Source organism: Arvicola amphibius, chromosome 12, assembly GCF_903992535.2.
Source record: "Arvicola amphibius chromosome 12, mArvAmp1.2, whole genome shotgun sequence".
Lineage (NCBI taxonomy): Eukaryota > Metazoa > Chordata > Mammalia > Rodentia > Cricetidae > Arvicola > Arvicola amphibius.
The window spans coordinates 130637260-130663911 of NC_052058.2; the positions used below are offsets into that span (position 1 = coordinate 130637260).

General features: G+C 44.9%; 1 protein-coding gene and 2 long non-coding RNA genes across 4 annotated transcripts; all 3 read right to left on the reverse strand.

The window, feature by feature from the left end:
• Nucleotides 1-5210: 5210 nt before the first annotated feature.
• LOC119803097 lies at nucleotides 5211-6232 on the reverse strand. 2 transcript variants are annotated; one of them, XR_005283522.1, is made up of 4 exons: nucleotides 5979-6232; nucleotides 5798-5905; nucleotides 5537-5668; nucleotides 5211-5277 (listed from the first exon to the last, which is right to left on the reverse strand). It is a non-coding gene; the product is annotated as an uncharacterized LOC119803097 (long non-coding RNA). The 2 variants fall into 2 exon arrangements; XR_005283521.1 differs by lacking the exon at nucleotides 5211-5277 and having other exon boundaries at nucleotides 5473-5668; nucleotides 5979-6230.
• A 2982-nt stretch (nucleotides 6233-9214) lies between these two features.
• On the reverse strand, nucleotides 9215-18087 carry LOC119802994 (putative sperm motility kinase W). The gene is made up of 3 exons (XM_038314186.1): nucleotides 17961-18087; nucleotides 15446-15534; nucleotides 9215-10784 (listed from the first exon to the last, which is right to left on the reverse strand). Exon 3 carries the CDS (start codon nucleotides 10724-10726, stop codon nucleotides 9215-9217), a length of 1512 nt encoding a protein of 503 aa, XP_038170114.1. The 5' UTR covers nucleotides 10727-10784; nucleotides 15446-15534; nucleotides 17961-18087.
• A 3814-nt stretch (nucleotides 18088-21901) lies between these two features.
• Nucleotides 21902-26310, reverse strand: LOC119802719. The gene is made up of 3 exons (XR_005283496.1): nucleotides 26044-26310; nucleotides 22914-23012; nucleotides 21902-22369 (listed from the first exon to the last, which is right to left on the reverse strand). It is a non-coding gene; the product is annotated as an uncharacterized LOC119802719 (long non-coding RNA).
• Nucleotides 26311-26652: the final 342 nt, after the last annotated feature.

Genomic DNA, 26652 nt, shown 5'->3' on the forward strand with positions numbered 1-26652 from the left:
ACGAGTGTATTGGTGAGACTTCATCTGTTCCTGAGAGAACAGGATGGACAAACTTCTACATAGCCAAGCACACATCTGTACATGTATGTGTGTTTGTGTGTCTGAATTTTGGTTGTAAGGTAGTGCACATCTAACATGATCTAAGACCAATGTGCAGGTGGAGCAAAGGCTGTGACAGAAGGAACAGCTGGAACAGCTGGTGTGACGTGACACCCGCCTTATGTTCTGTCATTGACTCTAGACGTCAGCATTACAGTCAGGACCAGAAACCTATGCATGTATGTGGGTGGGACTTTTGAGATAAGTGTGGGGACACCATCAAGGACATGAGCCCTAGTTTTGTTTCTATCTCTGTCTCTCTGTCTCTCTCTGTCTCTGTCTCTCTCTCCTCCCCTCTTAACTTTCTCTCGCCTTTCCTCTATCCATCTCTCTCTAAATCTCTCTCTGTTTGTGTGTGGGCCACAAAGAGAGAGAGAGAGAGAGAGAGAGAGAGAGAGAGAGAGAGAGAGAGAGAGAGAGAGAATGGTTTTCATATAAGGTAGGTGCCTGCTAGCTTACACCATCCTTATGTATATGGGTGTAAATGGCTATAGGGGAGGAGACTCTTAGCATGACAGGACACCTTGCCATGCATGTGTATTTGAAGTTTTCCTCTAGGGGAAGTGTTTCTGAGGAGGACCTGACACATAGTCATGTACATGAGACTATGTGAGGAGGTATACCTAGCAGACACTGACACTAACTGTACATCCGGGGACTTTGATGTTAATGGAGGGAATCACAGAACATGACGCCTAGTCCTATGTGTATCTGTTTATACGTAGGGTATGTGACTATACTTAAGGGAGTCCCTGGCAGGAGCTAACGCGTAATCCCCATTGGAGGGGGTTAACTGTAGGTGGGGGATTCGTAGGGAGACCTGATATCTAGCTGTATAAGAAGAATGTGGCTGTCAGCTAGGGTTTACCTAGCAGGATCTGAAACCTTGCCCTGTGTCTTTGGCATTGTGGTGGTAAGGAGTCCAAGAAGGCTGAAGAATAAGAATGCATATCAGTGAGGAGCAGTAGCAGGGGGTGTCTAGCAGCACCCCATACCTGATGGGGTGAATTAGTATCCATCCAGGCCTGTTAATATACGAGATTGGCAGTGGTTGGTCTGATATCCAGGGGTACCACCAGGGATATATACCTAGAAATATATTTGAGGGTGCTGCAGGGTGATGTGTGTGTTTCAAGGGCCTTCAGCTACCATTATGGGAGTTATCATGGCCTGAGTGTTTGGATACCAAGGTTTGATATCCTAAAATTTATAAGAGTTGGTGTCATGAGGTATCACACAGTCTGATAATTAACACTGGAGAACGTCACTTGTGTGGTGGGATGGTTTCCTGTGGGTACCAAATAATATCAGTGTGTTTTGGGATGAGTGAGAGATCATCAGCCATGGCCTGGTAACTAGCACTTAGTGGGGTTAAGTGAGTGTCATTCAAGGTCCATGCCTTGGTATACATACGAGGTGTGGGGACTCGATTGCTCAGCAGGGCCTGATACCTAGCAGCCTGTATGTGTTTGAGTGGGAGCTTCTTCATGGATCAGTATTTAGGAATGTATTTGAGGTTGTGTATGTGTGTGTGTGGGGGGGGTTGTTCAGCAGGGTCTGACAGCTGGCAGAGCTCCCTTCTTGGGAGATCCAGTCAGAAAGAGAAACACATTCACTGCTCAAGGCCCTTCTGAGATCCTTTCTTAGCCTGCTCACACAGGGTTTCTGGGTTATCTGAGAGGACAAAGAGGCACAGGTCACGTTCTGCACTGTCAAAATGCACAGGGGTCTAAGTTGGGCAGGGATACAACATCTATCCACTGGGAGGCTTTCCCAGGGGGCCCTTCCGATAGATTCCCCAGATCTTGTCAGTAATTTGGGTGGTTGTCTGTAGATGGAAGGCAGAAGAGCAACCACTTCATTGTCCTCCACAGGGTGTCCTCATAACGTCCAGTGCAGCCTCTGAGATCCTCAAGAGCTCAGGCAATGGTGTGCTAGTCGTCCATGAGAAGTGACAGTGACGGCCGAGTCCTCCTTCACTCTCACTACTGCTCAGTGTGCATATCCTCAGGTCAGGAATTTCGGGGTCTATGCTTCAGTTTGTGGCCCGGCACCTGTAAGAGAAGCCTTACTTTAGACTAAGGGTGAGGCTGGCAGAAAGATTCATTCACCAGTCCTTATCCTGTGGCCTTTGGGAAAAGAGCAGCTTTCTTTTTGGTGGTATTTGGGTCCTAATGAGGCAAGGTCAATGTCCAATTTCTTATGTGACCTTTCTAAAGGAGAACTCAGTATGGACTCCTCAGGAAGCTCTGGTTGCAGGGATTGGTTTGTCCTGGCTTCCCTGCTCCTGACCTGTGAAAAGGATCAGGGAGGAGAAGCAGGTTCCCCCCAACATGTCTGTATCTGGGCACTGTGCTTCCTGCACCCCATCTCATTCAGCACTTGCCTAGATGACACAGGATGCACATACGGTGACAATGAGCTTTGTCCCAAAGCATTTCCAACAGAACCTGGAGATCTGAGGAGAGAAGGGTAGTCAATGAGAGTTCTGGGGTTGACCTCTGCGACTACAAGGGACCCAGGCTGCTAATATCATGGTCATCAAAGCTGGGGACAAAAAAATTAACCAGGGATCCAACCAGTCATGCTCTGTCCAAAGAGCAAGCTTTCTGAGCATCTCTGGGACTCAATTTTCCCCCGCTACGAGGGAAACAGTACTGAGCAACATTGGGGTAGTGTGTGGAGAGATCTGCGTGCAAATAGCTGCTGTTGATTGCACCTCTTCCTGTTGCCTCCATCAGGGAGACAGTGAGGAAGGGGGATGTTAAATGTGTGAGCCTGATCATAAGCTGACTGCTAATAGTCTAAAGGCCACAACAGGCTCCCTCTAGTGGCCAGCGGTATAAAAAGTGCATATTACACTCACTGGGCCTCTTGGATATACTGTCTGCATTCTGAGATTCACGTTGTTAGAGACCATCACATGAGCTTGGAGCCCCTGGTCCACTTGGGCTGTCTCTGCTAAGATTCCAGGACCTTGTCACAGTCCCCAAGTCTTCCTTGCCCAGGCACTGGTGATAGTAAAGTACATCAGGACTGACTTGTCTTAGTGGTCACTTACTGATCAGCCAACGGCCGCGGAGGACGCAGCTCAACTTCTCTGGGCCGGTTTCCCTGCTGGATGTGTGAACCATCCTGCTTGTGGCTGTGGAGCCCAACATAGAAAAAGGTCACTGGTGAGTAGCAGAGTGAATGCCATCTATATCGTGTGCTGTTGTTATTACAATACCCTTGTGTAAGGAGTTGTTCACCTTCTTTGTTTCAAACTGTTCCTCCCCAGTGATGTTAAGATCAGAGGGGAGAGATGTGCTACCTACACCAAGTTTTCTCAACGTCCCTCTGGAGCCCATGCCTTGTGTGTTGTTTCTCATTCTCTTTCTCGTCCTCTGTAACACAAGCTCAGTGACCACTTTCCCTTGAGATTGAGGGAAGGCTTCCTGGCCAGCCTTAAGCTTCCTAACCCATAAAGCAGAGTCAAGTTTAGACCATAAACCAAACACATCTCAACTACCACAGGCTGTTCTATAGTGGTCTCAGTGATGCCTTCAGCCATGAGCTGCCCACAGATGAGCCTTGACATTCAACCCCATCAGAGTGGCCTTCCTTCACTGCATGGAGCAGCGATCTGCCTGTCAGGTACACCTGACAACACTTTAGACAATTAGCCCAGCAGGACAACCAAGCAGACAACTCAGCTAAAAGTCCTAACTCTATGGTCAACAAGACTGTCTAGGCCAAATCCCTATGATCAGTGGGACCTGCGTATAAAGTAGGTGTGAGAGCGCTGGCCCCACCTTTGGCCACTGTGTCCTAGGCTAGGGAAGCCCAACTCACTTCCAAAGCAGAACGAAGTTCCAGCATTCCAAAGTGATGCCCATTTTTCTCCAGCCGATGGTCACATTCCTGTCAGGAGAAAGGTACAGTTCTGATTAAACTCCCTACAGTGAGGCCCCTTCACAAACACAGTAACCAGAGCTGCACAGTGTGACTGTGTCTTTTCTGATGGGCAGAATCCAGGATAAATGAAGGTGGCAAACACAACCACCGGGGGCAGAGGGAGATGAAGGATGGGAAGGATCTCCCTTGTCTTGAAATGTGGGGAAACATTTCACTAGGACCACAAACCTGAAGGAATGGAGAGGTAAATGAATTCTGCTCAGGCATTTCCCTGCAGACTGGTCCACAGGGTCTGCACATTCACGGGCAACTGGGACATGGTATTGGCTCAAGTTTCCCTCTGACAAAGATGCCTTGAAAGGCCAGTCATTGGACAAATGCCCTTGACAAAATGGTGTCCTGGGGAGAAACCTGTGGGAGATGCCTTACCTCCTCTTCTGCTGGACAGAGACCCTTTATGCTGGGTGAGTGGGCACCCTGCCATCTGGAATTCCTCCAATGCTCCTGCTTCTGAGTCTCAGGCCACACTTGCAATCTCCACCCTGTGTCTCCTGATGTATAGAGCTCATCACTTTAAACAGGAAGGACACGTGAGAGGGGCTCTAAGGGATTCTGAAACATGCAGCACTCAGTCTCCACTCTCCTTACCCACTGAGCATCTCTCTCCCCATGGCTCCCCCACTCTGTCTCTTCCACCCCATCCACACTCCTTCTCTGCAAACTCTTTCCTGCTGCCTCTGCAGCCTCTGTCTCTCATCCTCTGGTTCCATCTCCAGCTCAACTATGTCACTTTAGTTAGAAGCAGGGAGAACTGTGGGACTGGAGATTCTGATGTCAGACTTGTAAATTTACACATCCATACAGGGAAACAAGTTAATGGGAAAATTGCAAAAGACAGGTGACAGTTTCAAATATAAAAAATTGATGAAAAAAATGATGGCATAACTATCTGAAGATATGGGGAAAGAGCACATGCTCAGCAGCAAGAGTCAAATTGTGAAATTTTCCAGAATTGATATGTGTCTTAATATTCCTGTTATATATGTGACACGCAAGTCCCAAATGTCAAAGAGAACTGTATTCTCTCATATGGAAAATCTGGAGGTCTGTAGGAGCCAGGACAAGAATGACAGAACACTGAGGACATGGAGTAGGACAGTGGTCCCCCAGGGATGGTCCACAATGTCCTGGGGAGGGGAATGATCACCTCTACCCTCACGGAGAGTCCAGCGTGTGCTGCAGAGTCCAAGTTGTTCAGTATCGGCAGCTCTGGGATCCTCACTAGACAGCAAGGATGAAGAAGGTTCAATAGGCAAAATACCAACCCAAAACAAGTAAAGAAATCACTGGGGCATCCATGAGCAAGTCCAGCCGTGGAAGCCAGCAGCCAAGGAGCCTCTATCTGTGTGTTGGATGAGTAGGACTGAAGCTCCTATCTAGAATTTGTGGCTTAATGTGCTGCCTTTATCACTGGTGTCCTTAGAGTGAAGGCTCTGACTTCAAAATCCCAAGACAGGAGCCCAGTGTCTCAGTGACAAACCTTGAGTCCTCAGCCTTGTTCTCATGGCCCACATGGAAAGAACTCAATCAATCACACCAGGAAACTCATCTGGACTCTGCTGGTTGGTCAGGATGAAGTCATATGACTTCTGCCGCGACTTCACTGGAGATTCTGTAAAAACATGGTTGGTGCATAGCCTTTAATACTCTGTGCCTAGACCCCAAGGATGTGTCAGCAATGGCATATGTCCCCAGGCCACTGACTTATGTCCACAGAAGAACTCCTGATGGCACTCCTTACCTCCAGGTGTCTGTTCATGCTGGACATAGACTTCTATTCTGAAGGTTAGATGTGGACTTTGCCCCCTGTTCCTAGTCCATCATGGATGAAAGTACCTTCAGTTCAGTCCTGTCAAGATAAAAAAAAAAAAAAAAAGCACAGAACTGGTACGATCCTGCATCAGATGTTTGGAGGAACTTACCATTGACGCCATACAGCTGTTGAAGCCAGGCATGGCAGTGTGCATCTGTGATGCAACATTCACGACACAGGGGTACATGGTAGATCTCTATGCGTTTGAGATCTGCGTGCTCTGCATAGATAGTCTCAGGACAGCCAGGACTATATAGTGAGATCCAGTCTGAAAACAGAAAATATAAAATGTGGATTCAGGAAATTCCTCTATCTCATTTCCAGAATTCAACAGAACCCTCAACCATTTCACAGCCCTGGCTTCACCAATAAGCAACAGAAACAAGACCTGACCACACCTGATGCCCATACACTGACAGTTGCTCTCACCCCGTAAGCATCTGCTTCTTGTTCTGTGTATGTGAGACTCACCAGTTGGTCAGGCTTCTAGAAAGTACCTGACTGCACAAGCTGGCTGCTGCCCTGCTGGGGTGAAGATCAGGCCAAATTTTCAATATGCACCAGTGTTAGCTAAAGGATCAGATGGTCAGCATGGAAGCCGGATGCCAAGTACAACAGAGAAGATGGTTCCTCCCTTGCCACACCTCCGCAGTCTCTCAGCTTCCCATTGCTCTTCAGTCAAGTGAGTCAATGGGAACTTTCCCTCTGTGTTAGGGGTGCTGGCAGAGGCCACCTCATGGGATCCTTTTCTTCACGACATCAGGACCAGGCTTCAGAAACTCCTCTTCTACCACAAACAGATGCTTACTGTACTCAGTCTTACCTTCAGGTGGTGATGGGCACAGATTGGGCCCTGGATTACCCGTTGAGTTTGGTTCCCCTTGGCAACTCAGCGAGCTGCTCCCTAACTGGAAGGTGTCCTGGAAAACAATTCAGACCCCACACTCACCAGTCTGCACAGTGCACCGCTGGCTGTCATCAGGAGCTCCATGATGACCAAGGTTTCCTTGTGCACATGCCCCTGTGGTGGGCATTGGTCATAGAGAAGTCCACTGGCTGCTGGCCTTGTGAAGGCAGAACTCAAAATTGGGCCTGGCAAGATATACTTACATTCCCATGATGGAGCAGAACAATGGTAATTTGATGTCTAATTTAACTTATAAATCCCTCTGCAAGAAGGAAAAATGATGCCAGATTCTTGGATCAGGCGATGGAGGCAACATGGAAAACATGGATGAAGGAGCCTGTGAGGACAAAGACAGAGATCCCATCAGACCTGCCATAGGCCATGTCAGACAGTGCCAAGGGAGGACTCCAATTATGATGGAGCAGCCTTCTGTCCTGAGAAACCCTTCATCAGTAGCCCCAGTCGGGAAGGCCTTTCCAAGACCGCCTCACACTTTTCTACCTTGACACATGTCAAAACCTTCAGAGAAGGGACTTTCCTCCTCATGGCTAGCAAGAAACCAGAGTTCCCACACTGTACTGTGGGAGACACTTGTTCCTGGTCTTATTTCTTCAAGATCCCTGAGCAGCAAAACCTTCTTTCTCCTGAATCATTTCCAGGTCAGCTCCTCAGGACAGACACTGGCCCTCTCTCTACATGTCCTATCAATTCCCCTTTCTCCTCAGCACCTTGCTTTCCCTGGTCCTCCCCCATTACTCCCTCCCCCACTGCTTTTACACTTCCTGCAGTTCTTCCTAAGACAGACAGAAATCAGTTTGGCGGGGATGGAGAGATCACAGAGGACTGAGCCTGAGACCTCTGTGCAATCTGTCCTGTCGACAGAGGCCGGCTACTAGATGCTGGGGAAGCCTGGTCCCACAGGATCCATGAAAATAGGGAGGGCAGCCTTCAGTGTTGGTGCTGCATGTGACTACGCAGGGATGCCCAACAACAGTGCAGGGCAGCAGTGAGTTGGAACTGAGACTCTATAATGGGAAGATGGACACCAGAACCTGTAGCCCTGACATACCATCACACAGGACACAGCATTCTTACCTGATCCTTCCAGTTACATTCCAAGATAGTATTTCAAATAGGTCATCTCATTTTCCCTCAATAAAAACCTAGGGAATAATCAAAGTCACTCTCTAGTGATTTTGACAGACAGTAGTTACTCAGCACTGAGACAGATGGGAATCCACTGACCAATAGGCCTCCCTTTGCTCCTGCCACACCCTAGCTCAGTAGGAAAGACCAGAATGACATTTCCAAGGCAGCAGCCTACATGTGTGCCTTGACACATGCTGAACCATAGAGGAGGCCCTGTCATGCTCATTGCTGGCTGTTCCTAGACCTCCCTATATGCTCTTCAGGGGAGGTTTCTCCCTGCTCTAGCTTCTCCAGAGACCCTGTAACAGGAGAGTACACCCATCTCTTTCATGTCACTTATGATAAAAGTTCCTCAGGACAGACTGTATTCTTTATTCTACACCATCTCTCATTTCCCATTTTCCTGTCTCGATCCTGTTTCCCGATTCGTCCCCTTTATCTCCTTTCACCCATCTCCCTCCTCCAGAGACTTACACACGTCTCGCTGTCCTTCTCAGAAGACAGTCAGAGAACAAGTTGGAGAGGTTAGAGTCATCAAGATGAGAGCAGCCCAGATTGGTATAAAGGCATGCCTGGTTGTAGAGTCAGCTGTTTTACATGCAGTGTGAATGGCCTCACAAGCACAACCAAAGCTAGGGAGGTAGAGGGTCATTGGGAAGCTGTGCCCTATGACCACCTCTTCCTACAACAGCAGTGCTGGAGCTGGAAGAAGCTGAAGGAGATGCAGACTCGCAGCTGATTCCCAGTAGATGGAGGATGGACGCAGGAGTCTTGGCCTGGGTTGGAGGGACTGGCACTCTGGAGGTCTGTCCTGGCCCCCTTCATTGGCAGTCATTCCTCCCCAGGGCTGGAATTCTATTAGGCCATTTCAATTTCCACACTTCAATGCAGAAAGAAACATGAAAGCACCCGTTAGCGACTGTGACAGAGGAATGTTTGGTGACTGGTTTCCTGACCAACTCCTCCATTCTGAAACTTTGTCCCCTTCATCCAAAATCCCCTCCCTTCCTTCACACCCTGTGATCAGTATGGTACGCTATCTGCTTCTGGCGCAGCATTCCGTGTATTTACATGAACAGGAAGCTGTGAAACTGTGTCATCTAATGTACTAGACTTCTTAATATCTGTGCCTTGTATGTGGGTTCAATTTGTCATTTAGAAATGACATTGAAACAATATTGTGAAAATACAAGGGAGGAATTCTTCTGGGTGACCAAACCGGCTGCACTCCATGTAGATCTCCATTGTCCTCTTTTTCCTGTGATGTCCCTGACACAAGGATTCAGGACTCACAGGGGTGTGGGCAGACGAAGGCAGCAGCAGCTGCAGCAGCACAGTGCTCTCAGTGCCTGGGAAATTCGCTTCCTCACCAGTTTCCAGCCTCGTATTGGCCTGGACCCAGATATTGTGGGTGCCACCTGGGACTGGTCACTGGGCATGCCTTCCTCCATGGATGGTTCCTCTGTGAAGCCCATGTTCACAAACCCGGTGAAAGTTCCATCCAGAGTTGATTCTGGGTAGCAGAGATTGCCAGGCAGACTGCCAACTGAATTCCTGTTGTCTGCAGTGTTCTCTGGAGTAGAGTTGATGACATCAGCCATAAAGGCATCTTTTTCTGGGAATGTGTTACCTGAACACGGCATCACCTCCAGGCTGCAGGATCTTTTGAGTGTGGTACAGCTTCTGCACCTCTTGACCCTTTCTTCCAAACCCTCTTTGTGTAGCTGCGTGTTCCCAGCAGGAAGAGCTGGTTCACTAGCTCTCCTGTTCAAGGCAACAGGGAGGCTAAGGGGAGCTGCATGGGTCACATTTAACCAGGTCTTATTTTGCATATGGCTATCTCCACAGCTCAGGTTGTATTTGATGATATTCATGGTGGCTATTAAATTATTTGGCTGCCTGTGCTTTAGGGAAGAAACAATCTCTTCACAGGTATAGCCGATAGTACACATAGCCTCCACGACCCTGGGAAGGAGTTCCTTAGTGGCAGGTGGTACATGCTCTTGAATGGGGCCCAGCCATGGTCGTTCCACAAGCTGGCATATTGTTATTCTGTACCAGGTGGGGACCATGAGTAATCTCGCAATTATAATATGGCAGGGTTTTGATAAATGGTAAGGAATGGGACACATCGTGGTGGTGATGAGCCTGTGCATAGCTTCCATGGTGGTTTCTACGTATGGAAAATGCCCTGTGACCAGGGTGTATAGGACGATGCCCAGGCTCCACATATCACCTGCCAGTCCATCGTACGGTTTCCTTGCCAAGATCTCTGGGGCCCAATAGAGCAAGGAGCCACAGATCTCCTCCAACATCTGCCCCTCTGTGGTTTCAATTGCCATACCAAAGTCACAAAGCTTTGCATTGCCTGCTGCATCGACTAGGATGTTTTCTAATTTAATGTCTCGATGTGCGATGCGTCTTTGGTGGAGGAAGTGCACTGCTGATGCAACCTGCCGGAAAATCGCTCTGGCCTCCTCCTCCTCTAGACAGCCCAGTGCCCTGAGGCAGCTCTCTAGATCTTCTCCTGCCACATACTCCATGATCACGTACGTGGTTGTCAGCGTGTCGATCATGTGAAAAAATCGAACAATGTTCCTGTGTTCTAAAGACTGAAGGATGTTTACTTCAGTGCTGATGTCAGTCACACTGTTGGTGTTCTTCTCAAGCACCTTGACAGCCACTCGTGTTTGAGTGGGCAGGTGGCAGGCCAGCATCACCTCCCCGAATGCACCACAGCCTAGGGATAGTAGGATCTTGAAATCCTTTTCAAGAGTGTCCTCTTCCATGTTGTTGGCCATGGTGTTGTGCTCAGTTTCAACCACTTTATCTTGTAGTAAGTATCAGAGTCACACAATCCTAAAACAAACAAAACAATCCATTCAGTTTTAGGAAGGATGTTCATAACTTTCAGTTCTCTGTTGTGAAATCTAGATGTTCTAAGCAACCTAACGATGCTATTCAATGATATAAACATATGAGGAACTCAAACCCAAAACATTAAAGAAAAAGCAATGGAAAGTTGAGAGTTGGAATCAGTTTAAGTGGGCATGCAAAGGAAAATCCTAAAGATTGCTGAAGGAATGAGCTGGTTATTTTCAAAACTGTTCCACAATGCAAACCCCTCACAAAACCTCATCAGGAGAGAGCAGATACAAATTACATTATAAAAAAAATGATGTTGTAACTGCTAGAACTATAGTCTAGAGGGTCTTTCAGTGATTCTACCGTTTTACACACCTGGAATTTAGAGAATATGAAATGAAATTTTAGACATGTGTGAATATTGAATTAAGATAAAATAAAAGCATGTAAACACACCAGGCATAATGAACAGGTTTGGAGTGTCAGCAAAAAAGCTCCAAACAAAGCAGAGACCTATCTCATGGATTTCCTGAATCATTCAAACCTTTCCAGAATGAAGACCAGGGTTATAGAACACACTTTTAGAAAGTGAAAGCAAAGAAAGACATTCAAACTTATCCCTGTGCCAGTGTTACCCTGATCCTACAATCAAGTAAACTCAGTGAATACATCAAGTGTAGGCTCCTTTCCGTGATGAACAGAGATGTGAGATCCTCAATGAGAGTCCTTGATACTGCACATCCATCTCAGCAACACACTAAAGGGTCACAATGGCCTCACCCAGGAGCTGGAGTAACATTTGTAGCAAACTGATCAACAGCACAGCATAGTCGAAGACTCTGGGATCCACACTCAGCCCAGTGAATGGTGAATGGTTGTGTAATAAGGAAAGAGCTAACACTAGATATAGTTTTCCCTGAAACAAAGCTGGTTCACAAACAGAAGTAGGATCTACTTTGTCTCCTCTGTCCCTTCTGGGTCATGAGGAAGGTAGGGGCTGAGCTTTTGTAAAGTCATAGAATATGTCATAAAGATGTGTTGGAGGCACCAAAATATTGCAGGGAAATATGATCAAAGTTCAGGTAGGCATGTATGGAATCTGTATCATGCAATTGCTCATTTGTAATATATATAAATTATATATGTATTAGTGAAATGTCCATCATACTTATTATATAATTGGGATCATTATAAGGTATAATAGATTCTTTAAACTAGTACACTTATATATTATAATAATATAATTAACATATATTATCATACATAGTGTCTATAGCATTATAATATATAGCACATATATTATACATAACATATTGTATACTATATATCATATAATTACAGTACAATAATTATATATTAAATACTATATAACATGTAGCACAACATATAATTTGTGTATATAGCATATAGTATGCAATATGTAGTATACAATTATTATCTCTAATAAATAGGAAAATGTGTTTTACAAAAGAAAAAAGAAACCAGAGGGAAATAAAAGACTGACTTTTCAAAAATCAAATTGGGTAATAGTCAATGATGAAAGACATAATATAAGAACAAAATACCCCTGGAAAAAAGCAAAAAGATTAATATAATCTTAATGTTTCTTGTTATGCCATGCTCAGTTGCTACCCCTAGGGAGCCTGCTCTTTTCTTAAGGGAAACTGAGGAACAGTGAATCAGGCAGAGAAAGGGGGTTGGGGACAACTGGGAGGAGTGAAGAGAGAAGATGATACAGTCAGAATGTACTGTAGGAAGGAAGAATGAATAAAATGCAAAAGGCAAAAGCATAAATATAAATATAAAGCAACAAACCTAACCCCAGGATATAAACCAACAAACTGGAAATCATCTTCTCCAATCTCAACAATAGCAGTGCGCCACATGTAGTTCCTAGTCCAGAAAACCAAGGAAGAGACACTTTCAAACTCTGTTCATAAAGGAAGGATTACTATAATTCTAACCCATATAAGACATTTTTAAAAGATCCTAAACTAAGGCAATATACTTGACTGACAGACGGAAAATCCTGAATGAGAGTAATAGATAGCTCACATCAGTTCAACACCATAGTAATAAGACCATACTTCATGATCAAAATGTCTCTAACCAGGAACACCGAGGATTAGTCCACAGGTACAAGATGTCAAAGAGCATAGGACACTAAGTCCTGTAATCAGACATCAATGGAATGAAATGCCTTGTTCAGGACAAAGCTTGGAACTAGAGAAAGTTATTACAAATATGTCAATTCCACAAACAAGTCAATTCTACAAACAAAAGTTTCCTATAGATTTTGTTTCCCACATATCATGAGCAGGCAGGGGGAGAACCTTTGTATAATGGGAAGCACTTGTCAAATTCAATGGGTGGGGAAGTGAAATATAACAGATAAGCATGATTAAAATAGAGCACAGACAGATATTAAAATCATTATCAAATTCCTCATAATACAGTTAATATGTATCACTAAATTTATATGAAAAAAGAACGCAGAAGCAGGGCTGTGCTGGGGCACGCCTTTAATCCCAGCACTCGGGAGGCAGAGGCAGACGGATTTCTGAGTTCGAGGACAGCCTGGTCTACAAGAGCTAGTTCCAGGACAGGCTCTAGAAACTACAGGGAAACCCTGTCTTGAAAAACAAAACAAAACAAACAAAAAAACCCAAAAAACAAAACAAAACAAAACAAAACAAAAAAACCGCAGACAAAACTGAACAAGAAAAGAAGTCGATAAAAGGAAAATAAGTTGAAATGAAGAAAAAAGGACATTTGGAAAAAATTAAAACCCAAACCAATAATATAAATATATAAAAATATGCCAAATACCGACAGCCCAAACTGAAAATTGGGAGACAAACTCACTATGTCCAGTTACAACAGGTTGGGGAAAAGACCAAGAATATGAGAAACAATGGAGTCCAACTGCTCTCCCACCAACCAACCGCTTCTCTGAAGTACAAACAAAACCAGTACAGGAAGTGCCTTTTATTGGCTAATATCAAGAACTCCATGTGATGTCACATGCAATGAACCAATCAAAGCTCTGTTAAAAAAAAAAACACACATACACACAGTTATTTTTTGAAAAAAAATTCCAGTTTACATTCTTGCCTCGAAGGACAAATGCTCTTAGCAGAGAGGGCTGCTATCCATCCCCAACCAAACCTTTACCTTCCCAGGAGTCAAGATAGAGTCATTGCTGCCACAGTCACACATTGAACATATGGTTCTCACCCACCCCTGAATAAAATCAATGAGCTTTTCAGGTAGCCTAAATTCCAGATCCCACCCTCTGTCATTTAGCTTAGGTCTCATATTAACCAAGCCTGTTTCCTAGTATTGCAGCAACTCCTTTTCTCATACAAACCTGGAAATTCATGGAGACATTTTTGTCTGGTGGGAATAAAACTTCAGACACCCACTGAGTGTCAATCATTACTAACAACATTTTGTCTCTTGGGAAAATCTGTCCTAGCAACACTTCCCTTCTATAATCTCTGGCCATTCCCTCTCTTTCCTGCTTAAAATAATACATCCAAAAAGGAGTAAAATAATAAATGAAAAGAAAACTTAAAGTCTAGGAAATGATACTAGACAAAACACTTAGAAATTATTGAGTGTCAAGTGACCAAGGCAAATAACTGATGAATTTTACAATCTCAACATCTAATAGCAATGTTCTCTGAATATTTCAGTAGCCTATCAACCTGAAGGAAGTAATATTTAAATTTTTTTTAAAAGATGCATTATCGTTTTTCTCAAACCAAGTAAATAAAACTTAAAAAGAGCCAGTATCAGACAATGTCCTTGAATAGCACAGATTAGAAACAGAAAATCCTTGATGAGAGATAATAAGAGATAGCTCACACCAAATTCAAAACCACATTAAAAAGACCATACTTTATATTCAAGATGCCTTCACCAGGAACATTAGTATTCATCCACACACACAAAATGACTCACGGCATAACGTATAGGCAACATTATAGGTAAGTCCTATAATCAGACATCAAATGAATGAAATTCATTTTCAGGAAAAGCTGGGAACTAGAGAAAGTGTTACTTCAAATATTTCAGTTCCAGAAACACAAGCGTCACATTTTGTTTATAGGGGTCATGAAGAAGCATGGGGAAGAACCTTTCTCCCTTTGGAAGTCCTTGTAATATTCAGAGGGTGGGTAAGTGAAATAGAGCAGGTAAATATGATCAAAATACAATACAAGCAGATACGGGAAGTCATGATCAAATTCCTCATCTTATACAGTTAGTATGTTCCACTAATTATGTAAATCACACATGAACAAAGGCAAAAATGACAAAGAAAGGAACTTGATAAAAGGAAAATGGGGTGAAATGAGGAAAAACTACGTAAAGACTAAATCAAAATCCAAACCAATGGTGTAAATACCTTGTCAGTTTGGTGGCTCACCTTCCAGGACCTGGGGGGAGTTGGGAGGACCTTGGACTTAACATAGTGTAGGGAACCATGATGGCTCTTTGGTTTGGAGAGGGAGGGAGTGGGGATTTGGGAGGAGGGGAAGGGAGGGAAGGGGGAGGAGATGGAAATTTTTAATAAAAAAATGAGAAAAAAAAGAAATAAATAGATACCAAATGACAAAAGACCAAACTGAAAGCCTGGGAAATATACTCACTCTATCGAGATCCTCAGGATTTTGAAAAGTCCAAATCTAAGAGAAACAACTGAATCCAACTGCTCACCCCGCAGCACCCAACTGCTTCTCTGAAGGACAAGAACAAATCCCATTCTTAGGTGGCGCCCTGCTATTGGCTGATATCTAGCTTACCTCATTTGAATTCCATGTGATGTCACATGCAAAGGCCCAATCAAGGCTTGGCAAATCCATAGTAATTTTTGAATTTTTCCTCTTACATTCTTGTCTCCAGCCACTATACTAGTAATTTCTTTCACAGCTATGATCTAGTAGTCAGGAGAGTTCTACTTACAAGAGGTATGGTTTATTTAACCTCAGATTGATAGAAACGTAAGTCAACATAATGGGAGCAACTAATGGCATGGACATCAGCAGGGATGTACAGTTAATTCTAGGGCATTTGTATTCTCCTGACATGCCCCTGTCCTCTCCAAGTAGCATTAGTGCAATTTTAAGTGTGTTTCTCTGCTCAGACTGTGTCAACTTACATTTTAGGGACCATGATGGATACAGTCAGTCAGTGGGTTTTTTTTCTCACCACCAGCCCTCTCTCATTTTACTTGGAATGCTTTTATTTTTACTTGAAAAAGCATGGGATGGGATACATGACCTTAAACTGAACATGTTTAAGAGTGCCATGTCCTCCTTCAATGAGCACCTTCCAGAACTGACACACATATCTCTTTTTTTAGACTTTTTTTATTGCTTTATAAATAATACCATTCAAAATTTCTACCTCCTTCCCTTCTCTTATTTCCCTCCTGCTTCCCCACTCCCCCTTCCCCCTCCAGGTACCACATGCAAGGTCCCCTGCCCTGTGGGAAGTCCAAGGCCCTCCCCCCTCCATCCAGGCCTAGGAAGGTGTGCATCCAAACAGACTAGGATCCCAAAAAACAGTACATGCAGTAGAATCAAAACCCGGTGTCATTATCATGGGCTTCTCAGTCAGCCACATTCAGAGAGTCCAGTTTCATCACATGCTCTTTCAGTCCCAGTCCAGCTGTCCTTGGTGAGCTCCCCTGAGCTCAGCCACACTGTCTCAGTGGGCAGATGAATCCCTCACGGTGCTGACTTTTTTGCTCATCTTCTTCCTCCTTCTGCTTTTCAACTGGACCTTGGGAGCTTAGTCCAGTGTTCCAATGTTGGTCTCTGTCTTTCTCTCTCTACCCATTTCCGGACAAAGGTTCTATGGTGATATTCAAGATATTCTTCAGTGTGGCTATGGGACAATGCCAGTTCAGGCACCCTCTCCTCTACTGCCCAAGGACCTAGCTGGAGATATCTCCTTGGACACCTGGGAACCACTCTAGAGCCAAGTCTCTTGCCAACCCTAAAATGGCTCCCTTAATTAAGATATCTTCTTCCTTGTTCCCATATCCACCCTTCCTCCATCTCAACCCTCCCACTCCCCTAAGCTCTCCCTAATCCTCCCCTTCTCTCTTCTTCCTCCCGCTGTCACCTTTCCCCCACCCAATTCACCCCCATCAGCATGCTCCCAACTTTTGACAGGTTCTTGCTATTACAAATAATGCTGCTATGAACAGAGTTGAACAAATGCTTTTGTAGTATGATTGGGCATCTCTTGGGTATATTCCCAAGGTGGTATTGCTGGACATAAGCAGGAAGGTAAACACCAACAACAACAACAAAATCGCGTCAAGAGCTCCTGGAACCTGATCATGTTCACTAGGCTTCTCGCTGCCAGAGTAGGCAGAGCCCAGCTGCATAGACGACTCTCAGACCCGAAAAGCTGTCTAGAAGAGGCTTGGACTATCTGAGCACCTAAAAAGGATGCTCTCCATGCTGTCGAGCTGCCTGTAGCCTGTATAATGCGCTCCAGGTTCCCAGCTTTGTAAGTTGTCCCCCATGCTGGGGTGGGCCTTTGTGGTACAATAGACTTTGTTTCAGTGCTCCACCTGAAAGTAACCCCATAAAACTCATTGATTCACCAGGTTTGGTTTAGGCGATATCTATACTTTGGATTGCTATGGATTCCCTATCTGGGGAAAATGGACAGGGAAAACTTTGTCACATATAAACACCCACATATGGCTCACAGCTTGCTGTAACTCCCCTTCTAGGGCATCTGATGCCCTCTCCTGAATACCACGTGTGAAAAGGTAACGCATAAATACACGCACATAGAATACCCATACTCGTAAAGATAATTCAGCATTTAATGTATTTACTTTTTTTTTTTTTTGTTAGGGTTTTTTGTTTGGGTTTGGAAACAGTCTCCGATTCAGATTCACTCTATGGATCAGGCTAGCCTTAAACTGGATTAAAGGCATTTGCCACTACTGCCCTGCAATAAAGATAAAACCAAAACAAAAACAAACAAAAAAGATAAGGCTTGCTGGACAGTCAGGTGCAGACATTTAATCCCAGCAGTCAGGCCTATTTGAGTGAGAGAACATTCTGGTCTAAATACTGACTTAAAGCCCATCCATGGTTGCATAAAACCCATCTCAAAAAAAAAATCCCTTTCTCTCACCCCTCCTGGAAGACTTGTACACATGTGTGGACTCCATGTCTTCTCCTTGTTCCTCCTTCCATCTGTCTCCCCATCCCACTGAAATGCATTTGGTCAGGACCAGGTCCAGCTTCTCTGATGTGCGGCTGTTACAGGTAGAAACATTAGGGTTAGAACATTGAGTCTGAGAACACGGGGAAAATAAGGCTTACAGCTCAGTCTGAGATAGCCAAGCGACAAGATTGAAAGGACTGAGTTCCAGGAAAAAGAGCAGAGCTGGTCACATAGGACTCTGGCCAGTTCTCATAGAATGCAAAGTAGAAAATGAGAGAAGAATACGAATTAAAAGAAAATAGGAAATTTAGATTCCTCAAAATGTATCCCTTTTCCCAGAGGCCAAATGGATGTTTCCTATATTATTATGTTACCTGTTACCTACTTCCCCCACCCACAGAAGGGTTTCTCCAGGCTGGCCTGAAACTCCCTCTGAAGACCAGACTGCCCATGAACTCAGCATCTACCTACCTCCCAGTATATTTGTTTTGTTTTGTTTTGTTTTGTTTTTGGTTGTTTGACAAGACAGAGTTTCTCTGTATAAATTTGCAGCCAGTCATGGAATTCATTCTGTAGACCATGCTGGCCTCAGACTTCTGAGTGCTGCTCTACCCTGGCCCAGCCGCATTCCAGTAGTTTCAAAAATTCCTTTGAACTGGCAAGACACCTCAGTAGGTAAAGGTGCTTGGTGCCCAGCCAGAAGCCTTGAGTTTTATCCCCAGAACCTACATGTTGGAAGAGAGCCTGTTCTTTGACCTCTACATGGTATCGAGATATTCAAAATAAATCAGTAAAAGTAAGAAATGTTTGGCATTTATTTGTATATATGTTGGAGTGGTGTTCCGGGCAGGGATGGCTTTTGGGAGGCAGTTTTCTCCTGCAACCTTGCAGGATCAGAGAATGAAATCAAATTATTAGGTCTCTCTGTGTTGGGTCATCTTGGAGGTCCCATAATTTTAATTCTTCAGATAAGGCATGTAGCCCACGCTAGCCACAACTGTTAACATTTTATCCATATCCCTAGACTTCCCTTCTTTTGTTTCCTTACTTTTAAAACATTGGAAACAGGGGCTCACTAGGTATGCCTGGGTAGCCTAGAACCCTCCATGAAGGCCATATCAAGAGATAAGCTGGTCTCACTCCCAAGTGCTAAGGGCAAGCACCACCAAGGTCTGTTCTTTCTTTCCATAGGGCCTCAGAAAGAGGAGCGGAGGGAGAGAGCCTGATGGGGAGAAAGCCCAGGGCCTCAACTTTCAAGAAAGCACTTCACACACTCATGGCCCCAGATGTTCAAATAGTGCATATCGCCCCCATCACCTCCAGAAGAAGGAAACCTGAGGGCACAGCAGGTTTGCTCAAGAGTCAGAGGCTTGTTTGTATACTTGGTCTGACCTAGGCCACAAACAGGTGCTGTGTCTGCTGGCTGAGTTGATCTGACACGCAAGGTTGTCCTTGGTGAATGCCAGCATGTTCAAGCACATCTTACTTTATTTGCTTTTTTTTGAGATAGAGTTTTCAGTAGCTTTGGAGCCTGTCCTGGAACTCACTGTAGACCAGGATGGCCTCAAACTCACAAAGAACTGTGTGTCTTTGTTTCATGAGTGATGGAATTAAAGACTCCCACCTCCACCGCCGAGCTATGTGTGGACCAGGCTAGCCTCAAGCTCCTGACCATTCTGCTTCTCTTTCATCAAATCCATGGGTGTATGCCATCACAATCAACCGTTTTTTTTGAAACTTTTTGTGAATTTCTTATCCTCCTTACAGCACTTAACTTCCCAATCCTCTCAAATCTGTTCTCTGCCATTGTGACCTCCCACCCAAAACAAAATTCAAAAGAAAACCCCCAAAAAGAAATATAACAAAATTAGAAAATAAAAGACTCTTGTAGAAGCTGCATGTGGTCCACCGAGTCACACTTTCCCCAAGCCCATCTTATATTAAGATAGCGCTTCTCGACATCAAGACTGCAGCATGGTATGAAGAAATAACTCGGGCGCTGAGAACTGCCACAATGCCTGTAAATCCCAGGAGTCAGGATAAGGAGCAGGAGACACCGGCAAGTTCAAAGTCAGAACTAGCAAAGAATCAATCTCAAATCAAAGAACACTCCAAGTCATCCATGGGCCTGAGAGCTTACCCAGCATCTCCACTTGGGGCCTTATGAGAGTTTAGTGTCACAGTGAGGAGAACAGACTCTGGCCAAGTTGTTGACTTCCACATGCATCATGGATGTAAGTGTAGGCAGACAATAACACAATAACTAAATAAATGTACTCATTTATAAAAAGCTCTTTATAGGAGAGGATGTCCTATATCAAAGGGGAGAAAATTCTGTCTTTGAGACAGAGTCTCTGTATGCTGCCCTTGGTTGTCTGGGAACCTGCCATGTAGACCAAACTGGCTTCCAAAGAGATCTGCCTGCCTCTACATCACAAGTGATGGGATTAAAGAAGTGTGCCAAGATGGAGAGTTTAGTAGGAGGTTACGAATACTGGCTGCTCTTCAAGAGGTCCTGAGTTCAATTAGCAACCACATAGTGACTCACAATGCTCTATAATGAGATCTGGAGCCTTCTTCTGATGTGCAGGTGTACATGCAGACACAGTGTGTACATTAAACAGATGTGTGTACAAAAGGCTGCTCTTGGAGGGGTAGCATGGTGTAGGGAAACTAAAAGGGTCACCATCTCCCGAACTTCAGAAAAATTATAAAACTTTATTACATGTATGTTACTTGGCATGCCAATCCTTCCCTTTTGCTCCTGGCACGAAATAGTCTTGTGAAATAGCAGTTTTTCTTTTTCTATTGTGCTGAGGTCTATTAAATTGTTTAAAAGTTCTGAGGCAGGGTTTCATGTAGCCTAGACTGTCTACCAATTTGTTGCATAGCTGAAAATGAGTTCATGCTTTCAATCTGTCTCTACCCTCTGAGGACTGGGGTTTGCAGGCCCATGAGCACTGGGGTGGGGGAGCTGGTTAGGGACGGATTAGTCCATGCTAGGCAAGCAGTCTTATCACCTTCATTTCCAGTCCTGACCTGGTGTTCGCTGAGACTAAGATGAGCCTTAAAGAAGTGAAACAAGCCAAGGGGTCTGTCTCAGTTTCTCTAACAATAGGTAATAGGCATTCCTCCATGGGCCCCTGTGGCTGCTGCTGCTTTCCTGTGGGACCCCTGCTGAGCTCCAGATGTCCACACCAGGATCTCTTGCCATGAGGTGCAGTTTCATGCCCATAGAGGTCATTGGCATCAACTGGAGCATCTGGTGCTACACTGGCCTTTGGAAAATTTGGATATTGGCTATCTATGTGCTGCGTCTGTTTTCCTCAAAAGATTCATTGCCATTTCTACTACTGCAGTAGTAAAATCCAGTCTTGGCAGAGTTGACCTGAACTTGTATTTCCCCCGCAGGATTACGACCTGTGTATCTGCAAACAGGAAACCAATGGAAGCACCTCCTCTGCAGACATTTCTCCCTCTGCTGGTTCCATGCCAAGCACTGCCAGGAGAACAAATGCCCAGTGCTCTTCTGCCTCACTCTCAAGCAAAAGCTCTGGATGCACAGAAGCAGCACTGTCTCAAGCAGGCTCAGATGCTCCGCAGGAGGCCAGCATGCAAAGGCCTGGATTGGAGAGACAGCAGCAGGGCCAGCCATCCCCAATTCCTACTACTCCATCCATTTCCCCTGCTCAACAGACAACTCAGCCCCACCCCCGCAACCTCAGCCCACTTCTCCCACCACCATGCCACCCTACTGTCCCAGAACTCAAACTACTGACCCTGTGTCCCAGGGTAAGTCTCATACTAAGTAATCCACCAACCCCACCTCAGTCTGCTCAGCCCTCCCCTTTAGGGACTCCATATGCAGAAGAAATGTAAAAATAAATAAAACAGAATAGAGAAGTCTCTATTTTTTAAAGGTTTATTATGTTATCTTGCTCAGGTTGGGAGCCAGAGGAATCGTGCTTTAGAGACATGACCTATCCATGACCGTCATCCACACACGCTAACCATCATTTAGTTCTCAATTGATGTTTTTTGTAAATGTCTTCACCTCTGGGCAAGAGCCGCACACTTGAGAGCACGAAGACATGCTGTGTGTCAGAGAAGATCCCGCTCAGACTAAGTCTATGAGGTCCAGAGAGGGTTCAACCACCATGTTGCTCTGCTCCCCTTGGCCATCCAGATTCAGAGTAGCATGTGCCTTTTTCAAACTTGACTTCTGCCAACCTTTGTACAAGGAAGCACTCACAGGGCAGGTGTTCCTTGAACTGCATGGCTGTGGGTCTTATGATCCAGAGGGCAGTGCTGCTGAGGCAAGGAGACTCCAGAGGTGGTTGGTGGGGAGTTCAAGGCCAAAGGATGGATGCCCAAACCTGCCACAAAAACACATATGACTCAAAACTATTCTGAATTTCTTTTTTTTTTTCTTTTTTTTTTTTTTTTTTGGTTTTTCGAGACAGGGTTTCTCTGTAGCTTTTTTAGAGCCTGTCCTGGAACTAGCTCTTGTAGACCAGGCTGGCCTCGAACTCACAGAGATCTGCCTGCCTCTGCCTCCCGAGTGCTGTATTTTTAATGAATATTTCTGCAGAAATAGCTAAAGCTACCTTTTAAATTCTGTAGAATTGAAGGCAGAGAAAGAACTCTGCAATCTTCCACAATGAGCACAGCTATAAAATTTATATGTTCTGATTTCATGTGATTCTACAAGACAGTGAACACCATGGAGTACCGTCATGAAAGCAGACACACAGATGAGAGCGAGTAAAGAGGAAGACTCATCCACTGTAATATTTGGGAATAATTTTTCAATGTCATTTTTTATCATTTCAAGTAAAAATCTTGGTAAACCACACTTCGGGACTGAATTCCTCCATGCCTTAGATTCCCCACATGGCCCAATGCCTCATTCTGGCTTACCTTGTTCACAGTCTTCTGCCTCTCCCATGTTCACCTTTTTCCAGGGCTTTTTGCTTTGATCAGGAGAGTTGAACAAGTCTTCTCTTGACACTGAAAGGCCTGCATGTTGGGAGAGACATAGACAATATCTGGGGATAATAGTAAAACACAAGAATTTCTAATACACCACCACACTGAGTATTTAATAAGACGCATGAGGTAAGATTCCAAATGTGATTTCCTAACTGCATCTAGAGCAGACTCTAAGCTGTTAAGCTGCTTTGACCTGTACTATTCCTTGACTTCCCACAAGGGCAGGTTCTTTTCTAAACACCATTTGTTTGTTTGAGACAGTTTTCTCTGTGAAACAATTCTGGCTGTCTGGAACTAGATCTCAAAGACCATGCTCACCTCAAAAAAAAAAAAAAAAATCACTGAGATCTGCATGCCTCTGTCTCCCAAGTTCTGGGATTAAAGGGTTGCGCCACCAGGATTAAAGGGGTTCGCCACCACCACCCTGCATAAAATATGTCTTTTTAAAATAAATATAAAATTCTGGGTGGTGGAGGCACACTATTAATCCAAACACTTGCGACGCAGAGCAGGCAGATCTGTGAGTTTAAGGCCAGACTATTTTACAAAGGTTGCTCTGGAATATTAAGGCTACACAGAGAAACCCTATCAAAAATTATAAAGATATCTATATATCTGTTTATACATACATACATACATATATATATATATATATGTGTGTGTGTGTGTGTGTGTGTTTGTGTGTATGTATGTGTATGTATATATCGTAACCTGAAAATTTATCTATGTCCTCCAGGAGGTGGAGTTCCATGGTACACAACTTTAATCCCTTACTCAGTGGTAGGCACATCACATTGATTTGAGGCCCAGCAGGTATACACAGCAAAGTTTCAGGTCAGCCAGGACTACACAGTAGATTACTCCCCACCCGTCCTGCTTTTTAAAAGGCAAGCTTTCTCTATGTATCCCTGGCCTGCCTGGAAATCACTCACAAATTGGTCTACCTTGGCTTTCTGAGTGCAAGGATTAAAGGCCTATGCCAACACTGGCCAAACTTCTCTTAAAGTAGGAAAAGACCCGGGTGGTGGCGCCACCCGCCTTTAATCCCAGAATTTGCTAGGCAGATCTGTCAGGTCAAGGCCAGCCTGGTCTAAATAGATTCCAGGACAGGCTCCAAAGTAACAGAAATCTTGTTTCAAAAAAAATTACTGTAGGGACTGCATGGCTAACTGCAAGCTGTGGTTTGTGTATGCCTCTGCCCACCAAGACCTCTCATATGTGAGCTTCGACTCAGAGCAAACTTCAAAGAACAATGTCCACTGAATCAATTATTGTTCTCACACCGCTATAAAGTCAACAAACATGCCAGAGAGCAGAGCTTTATATAATACTACCATCAGGGGAGGGCTAAAGAGATGGCTCACTGGTTAAGAGCACTCACTGCTCTTCCAGAAGACCCAGGTTCAATTAAAGCACCCATGTGGCAGCTCACAACTCTCTGTAACTTCACTTCCTGGGAATCCAACACCCTTACATAGAATTACATGCAGGGAAAACACCACTGCCCATAAAATTAGTCTTAAAAACAATAAAATTAATATTAACTTTATTTAGGTGAACTTTGAATCAAAAAAGCAATGTGGAACTAACCCAAGCACCTCAAAAGAACACCCTGGGCAGAAGGCATTTAAGATCCATTCTTCCCTGGTCAGTATATGCACACCCAAATGATTTCAAGAGAAAGACAACTTCCTTTTTGAGACAGTCTCTGTGTAGCTCTGGCTGTCCGGGAACTGGCTCTGAACTGGCCTTGAACACAGATCACCTGCCTCTTCCTTCCCAGTGCTGGGAATAAAGGAATGAGCCACCACCACCTGGCTCAAAAACAAATGTGAGGCTGGCAGCTGTGGTGCTCCTGTTACTGCCTAGCCCACTGTCCCCGCAAGTGGATTCAAAGATTCTCTCTTCTTGCCGGGCAGTGGTGAAACAAGCCTTTAATCCCAGCACTTGGGAGGTGGAGGCAGGCAGATCTCTGAGTTCAAGGCCAGCTTGGTCTACAAGAGCTATTTCCAGACAGAATTCAAAGCTACAAAGAAACCCTGTCTCGAAAAAAACCAAAACCAAAACAAAAACAACAACAACAACAACAAAAACCTGTTTTCTTCCTACCAGAGGGAAAGCCAGATAAAAGTTGAGACCCAGATTGTCTCAAGGAGAATCTGAGCAGGATGCCACAGACAGGAATTGCAAGGGGGTATGGACCGCAGCTTACTCTTAAGCTCGGATCTTAACCAACTACTGATCCTCGGGTCATTGACCTTCTGAGAACCTCAGTCTTCTCACCTGTGACAGAACGTGTTGGCTCACAGAACATGGGGAACAAATGTGATACTAAAAACCCAGGGTTCTAAATACCACCTCTACTTCTTCCTAGCTGTATAATCCACAGCAAGTCAACTCCCAGTGTCTCAGCTTCCACGAAATGAGGACAATAACAGTTGTAACCATGAGAAGAGCGCTCCATAAACATTGGCCATTATTACTGCGTGGAAAAGGGAAGAGACTTCATATGGAAGGGGTGGTGGGCAACTGGCTACAATGTCATGGAAGACACGATAAGGTTTTGGAAACTGACACACTTGGTGGCAACCTCTTGTGCTATCCAGTTGTGTCAACTTCAGGGGCAATTGAACAGGCTTTTTTAAGCCCTCCCTAATGAAGATGGTTGTGCATAGACTGGCAGACAGGTACGTGAACGCCCCAGCATGGAGTAATAATAGTCAACTTCTATTTTCCTTTACTTCCCACGTGGAAGCGACAGGCCACACAATCCCTAAAGCACAGGACCATGAAACCAGGAAGACAAAAGTTATCACAGTCTAGAGCCCCATTTCCATGTCCCTGGAAGGGGAGGTGTTTCCTTTCTACCTTTTTTCATGAACCCCTCGGAATAAAAATGAACCCGGGTGGTTTCTGGTCAGGACTAAGCTCCTTATCTCAGTTTACCAATCCTGCAACTCTCCACCCCAAGGCTTTGCTAAAGGGGTGCTGTGGCACACCTCCAAGTGAGGCCTTCAGGGTCCCCTTTCCCGCCAGGGCTGAGTCCTTTCCCTCTTACCTGTTTCCTGCTATGTCTCCGTGATGCCAAATTCAACTCTCTCAACCGCAACCAGGTGCAAGCAAGTATCACAGCTCAGACGGAAAGGGATCCTGGCAGTTGCAAGCCAAGGGAATGGATGGAGAAGTATCCTGGCAGTCGGGGGGCCAGGATATACCCAGCATCACAGCTTGGGAGAAGAGTATTCCAACAATTGGGAGCCACGGAATAGCACAGGTCACAGGAAACGTAGCAGCTCACAGCCCTGCTCTAGGAAAAGGCTTCACTGCCAGGGAGAGTCCTCCTGTCCTTGTCTGCAGCAGCAAAGCTCAAAGGGCCAGAAGACACAGTGGCTAGGAACACCTGCCGCATGGAAAAATTAGTTGTTCAAGCTCAGGTAGAACTCAAGGCTGACAAAGAGGCACAAGCCACTCTGGATCCAGAAGACCCAGGGGAGCAAAGCAACCACAGTTGAGACCTCCTCTGGATGCTTTAATGTATCAGTCTCTGCTGGATCTGCTCTGAAACACGGCAGGTCCTCAGTATCTCATCAAGGCTGCTGCTCTTGCCCAGAAGAACCTTACAGAAAACACCAATGGAGGCCAAAGTGATCCCCAGCTTGTGTGCATG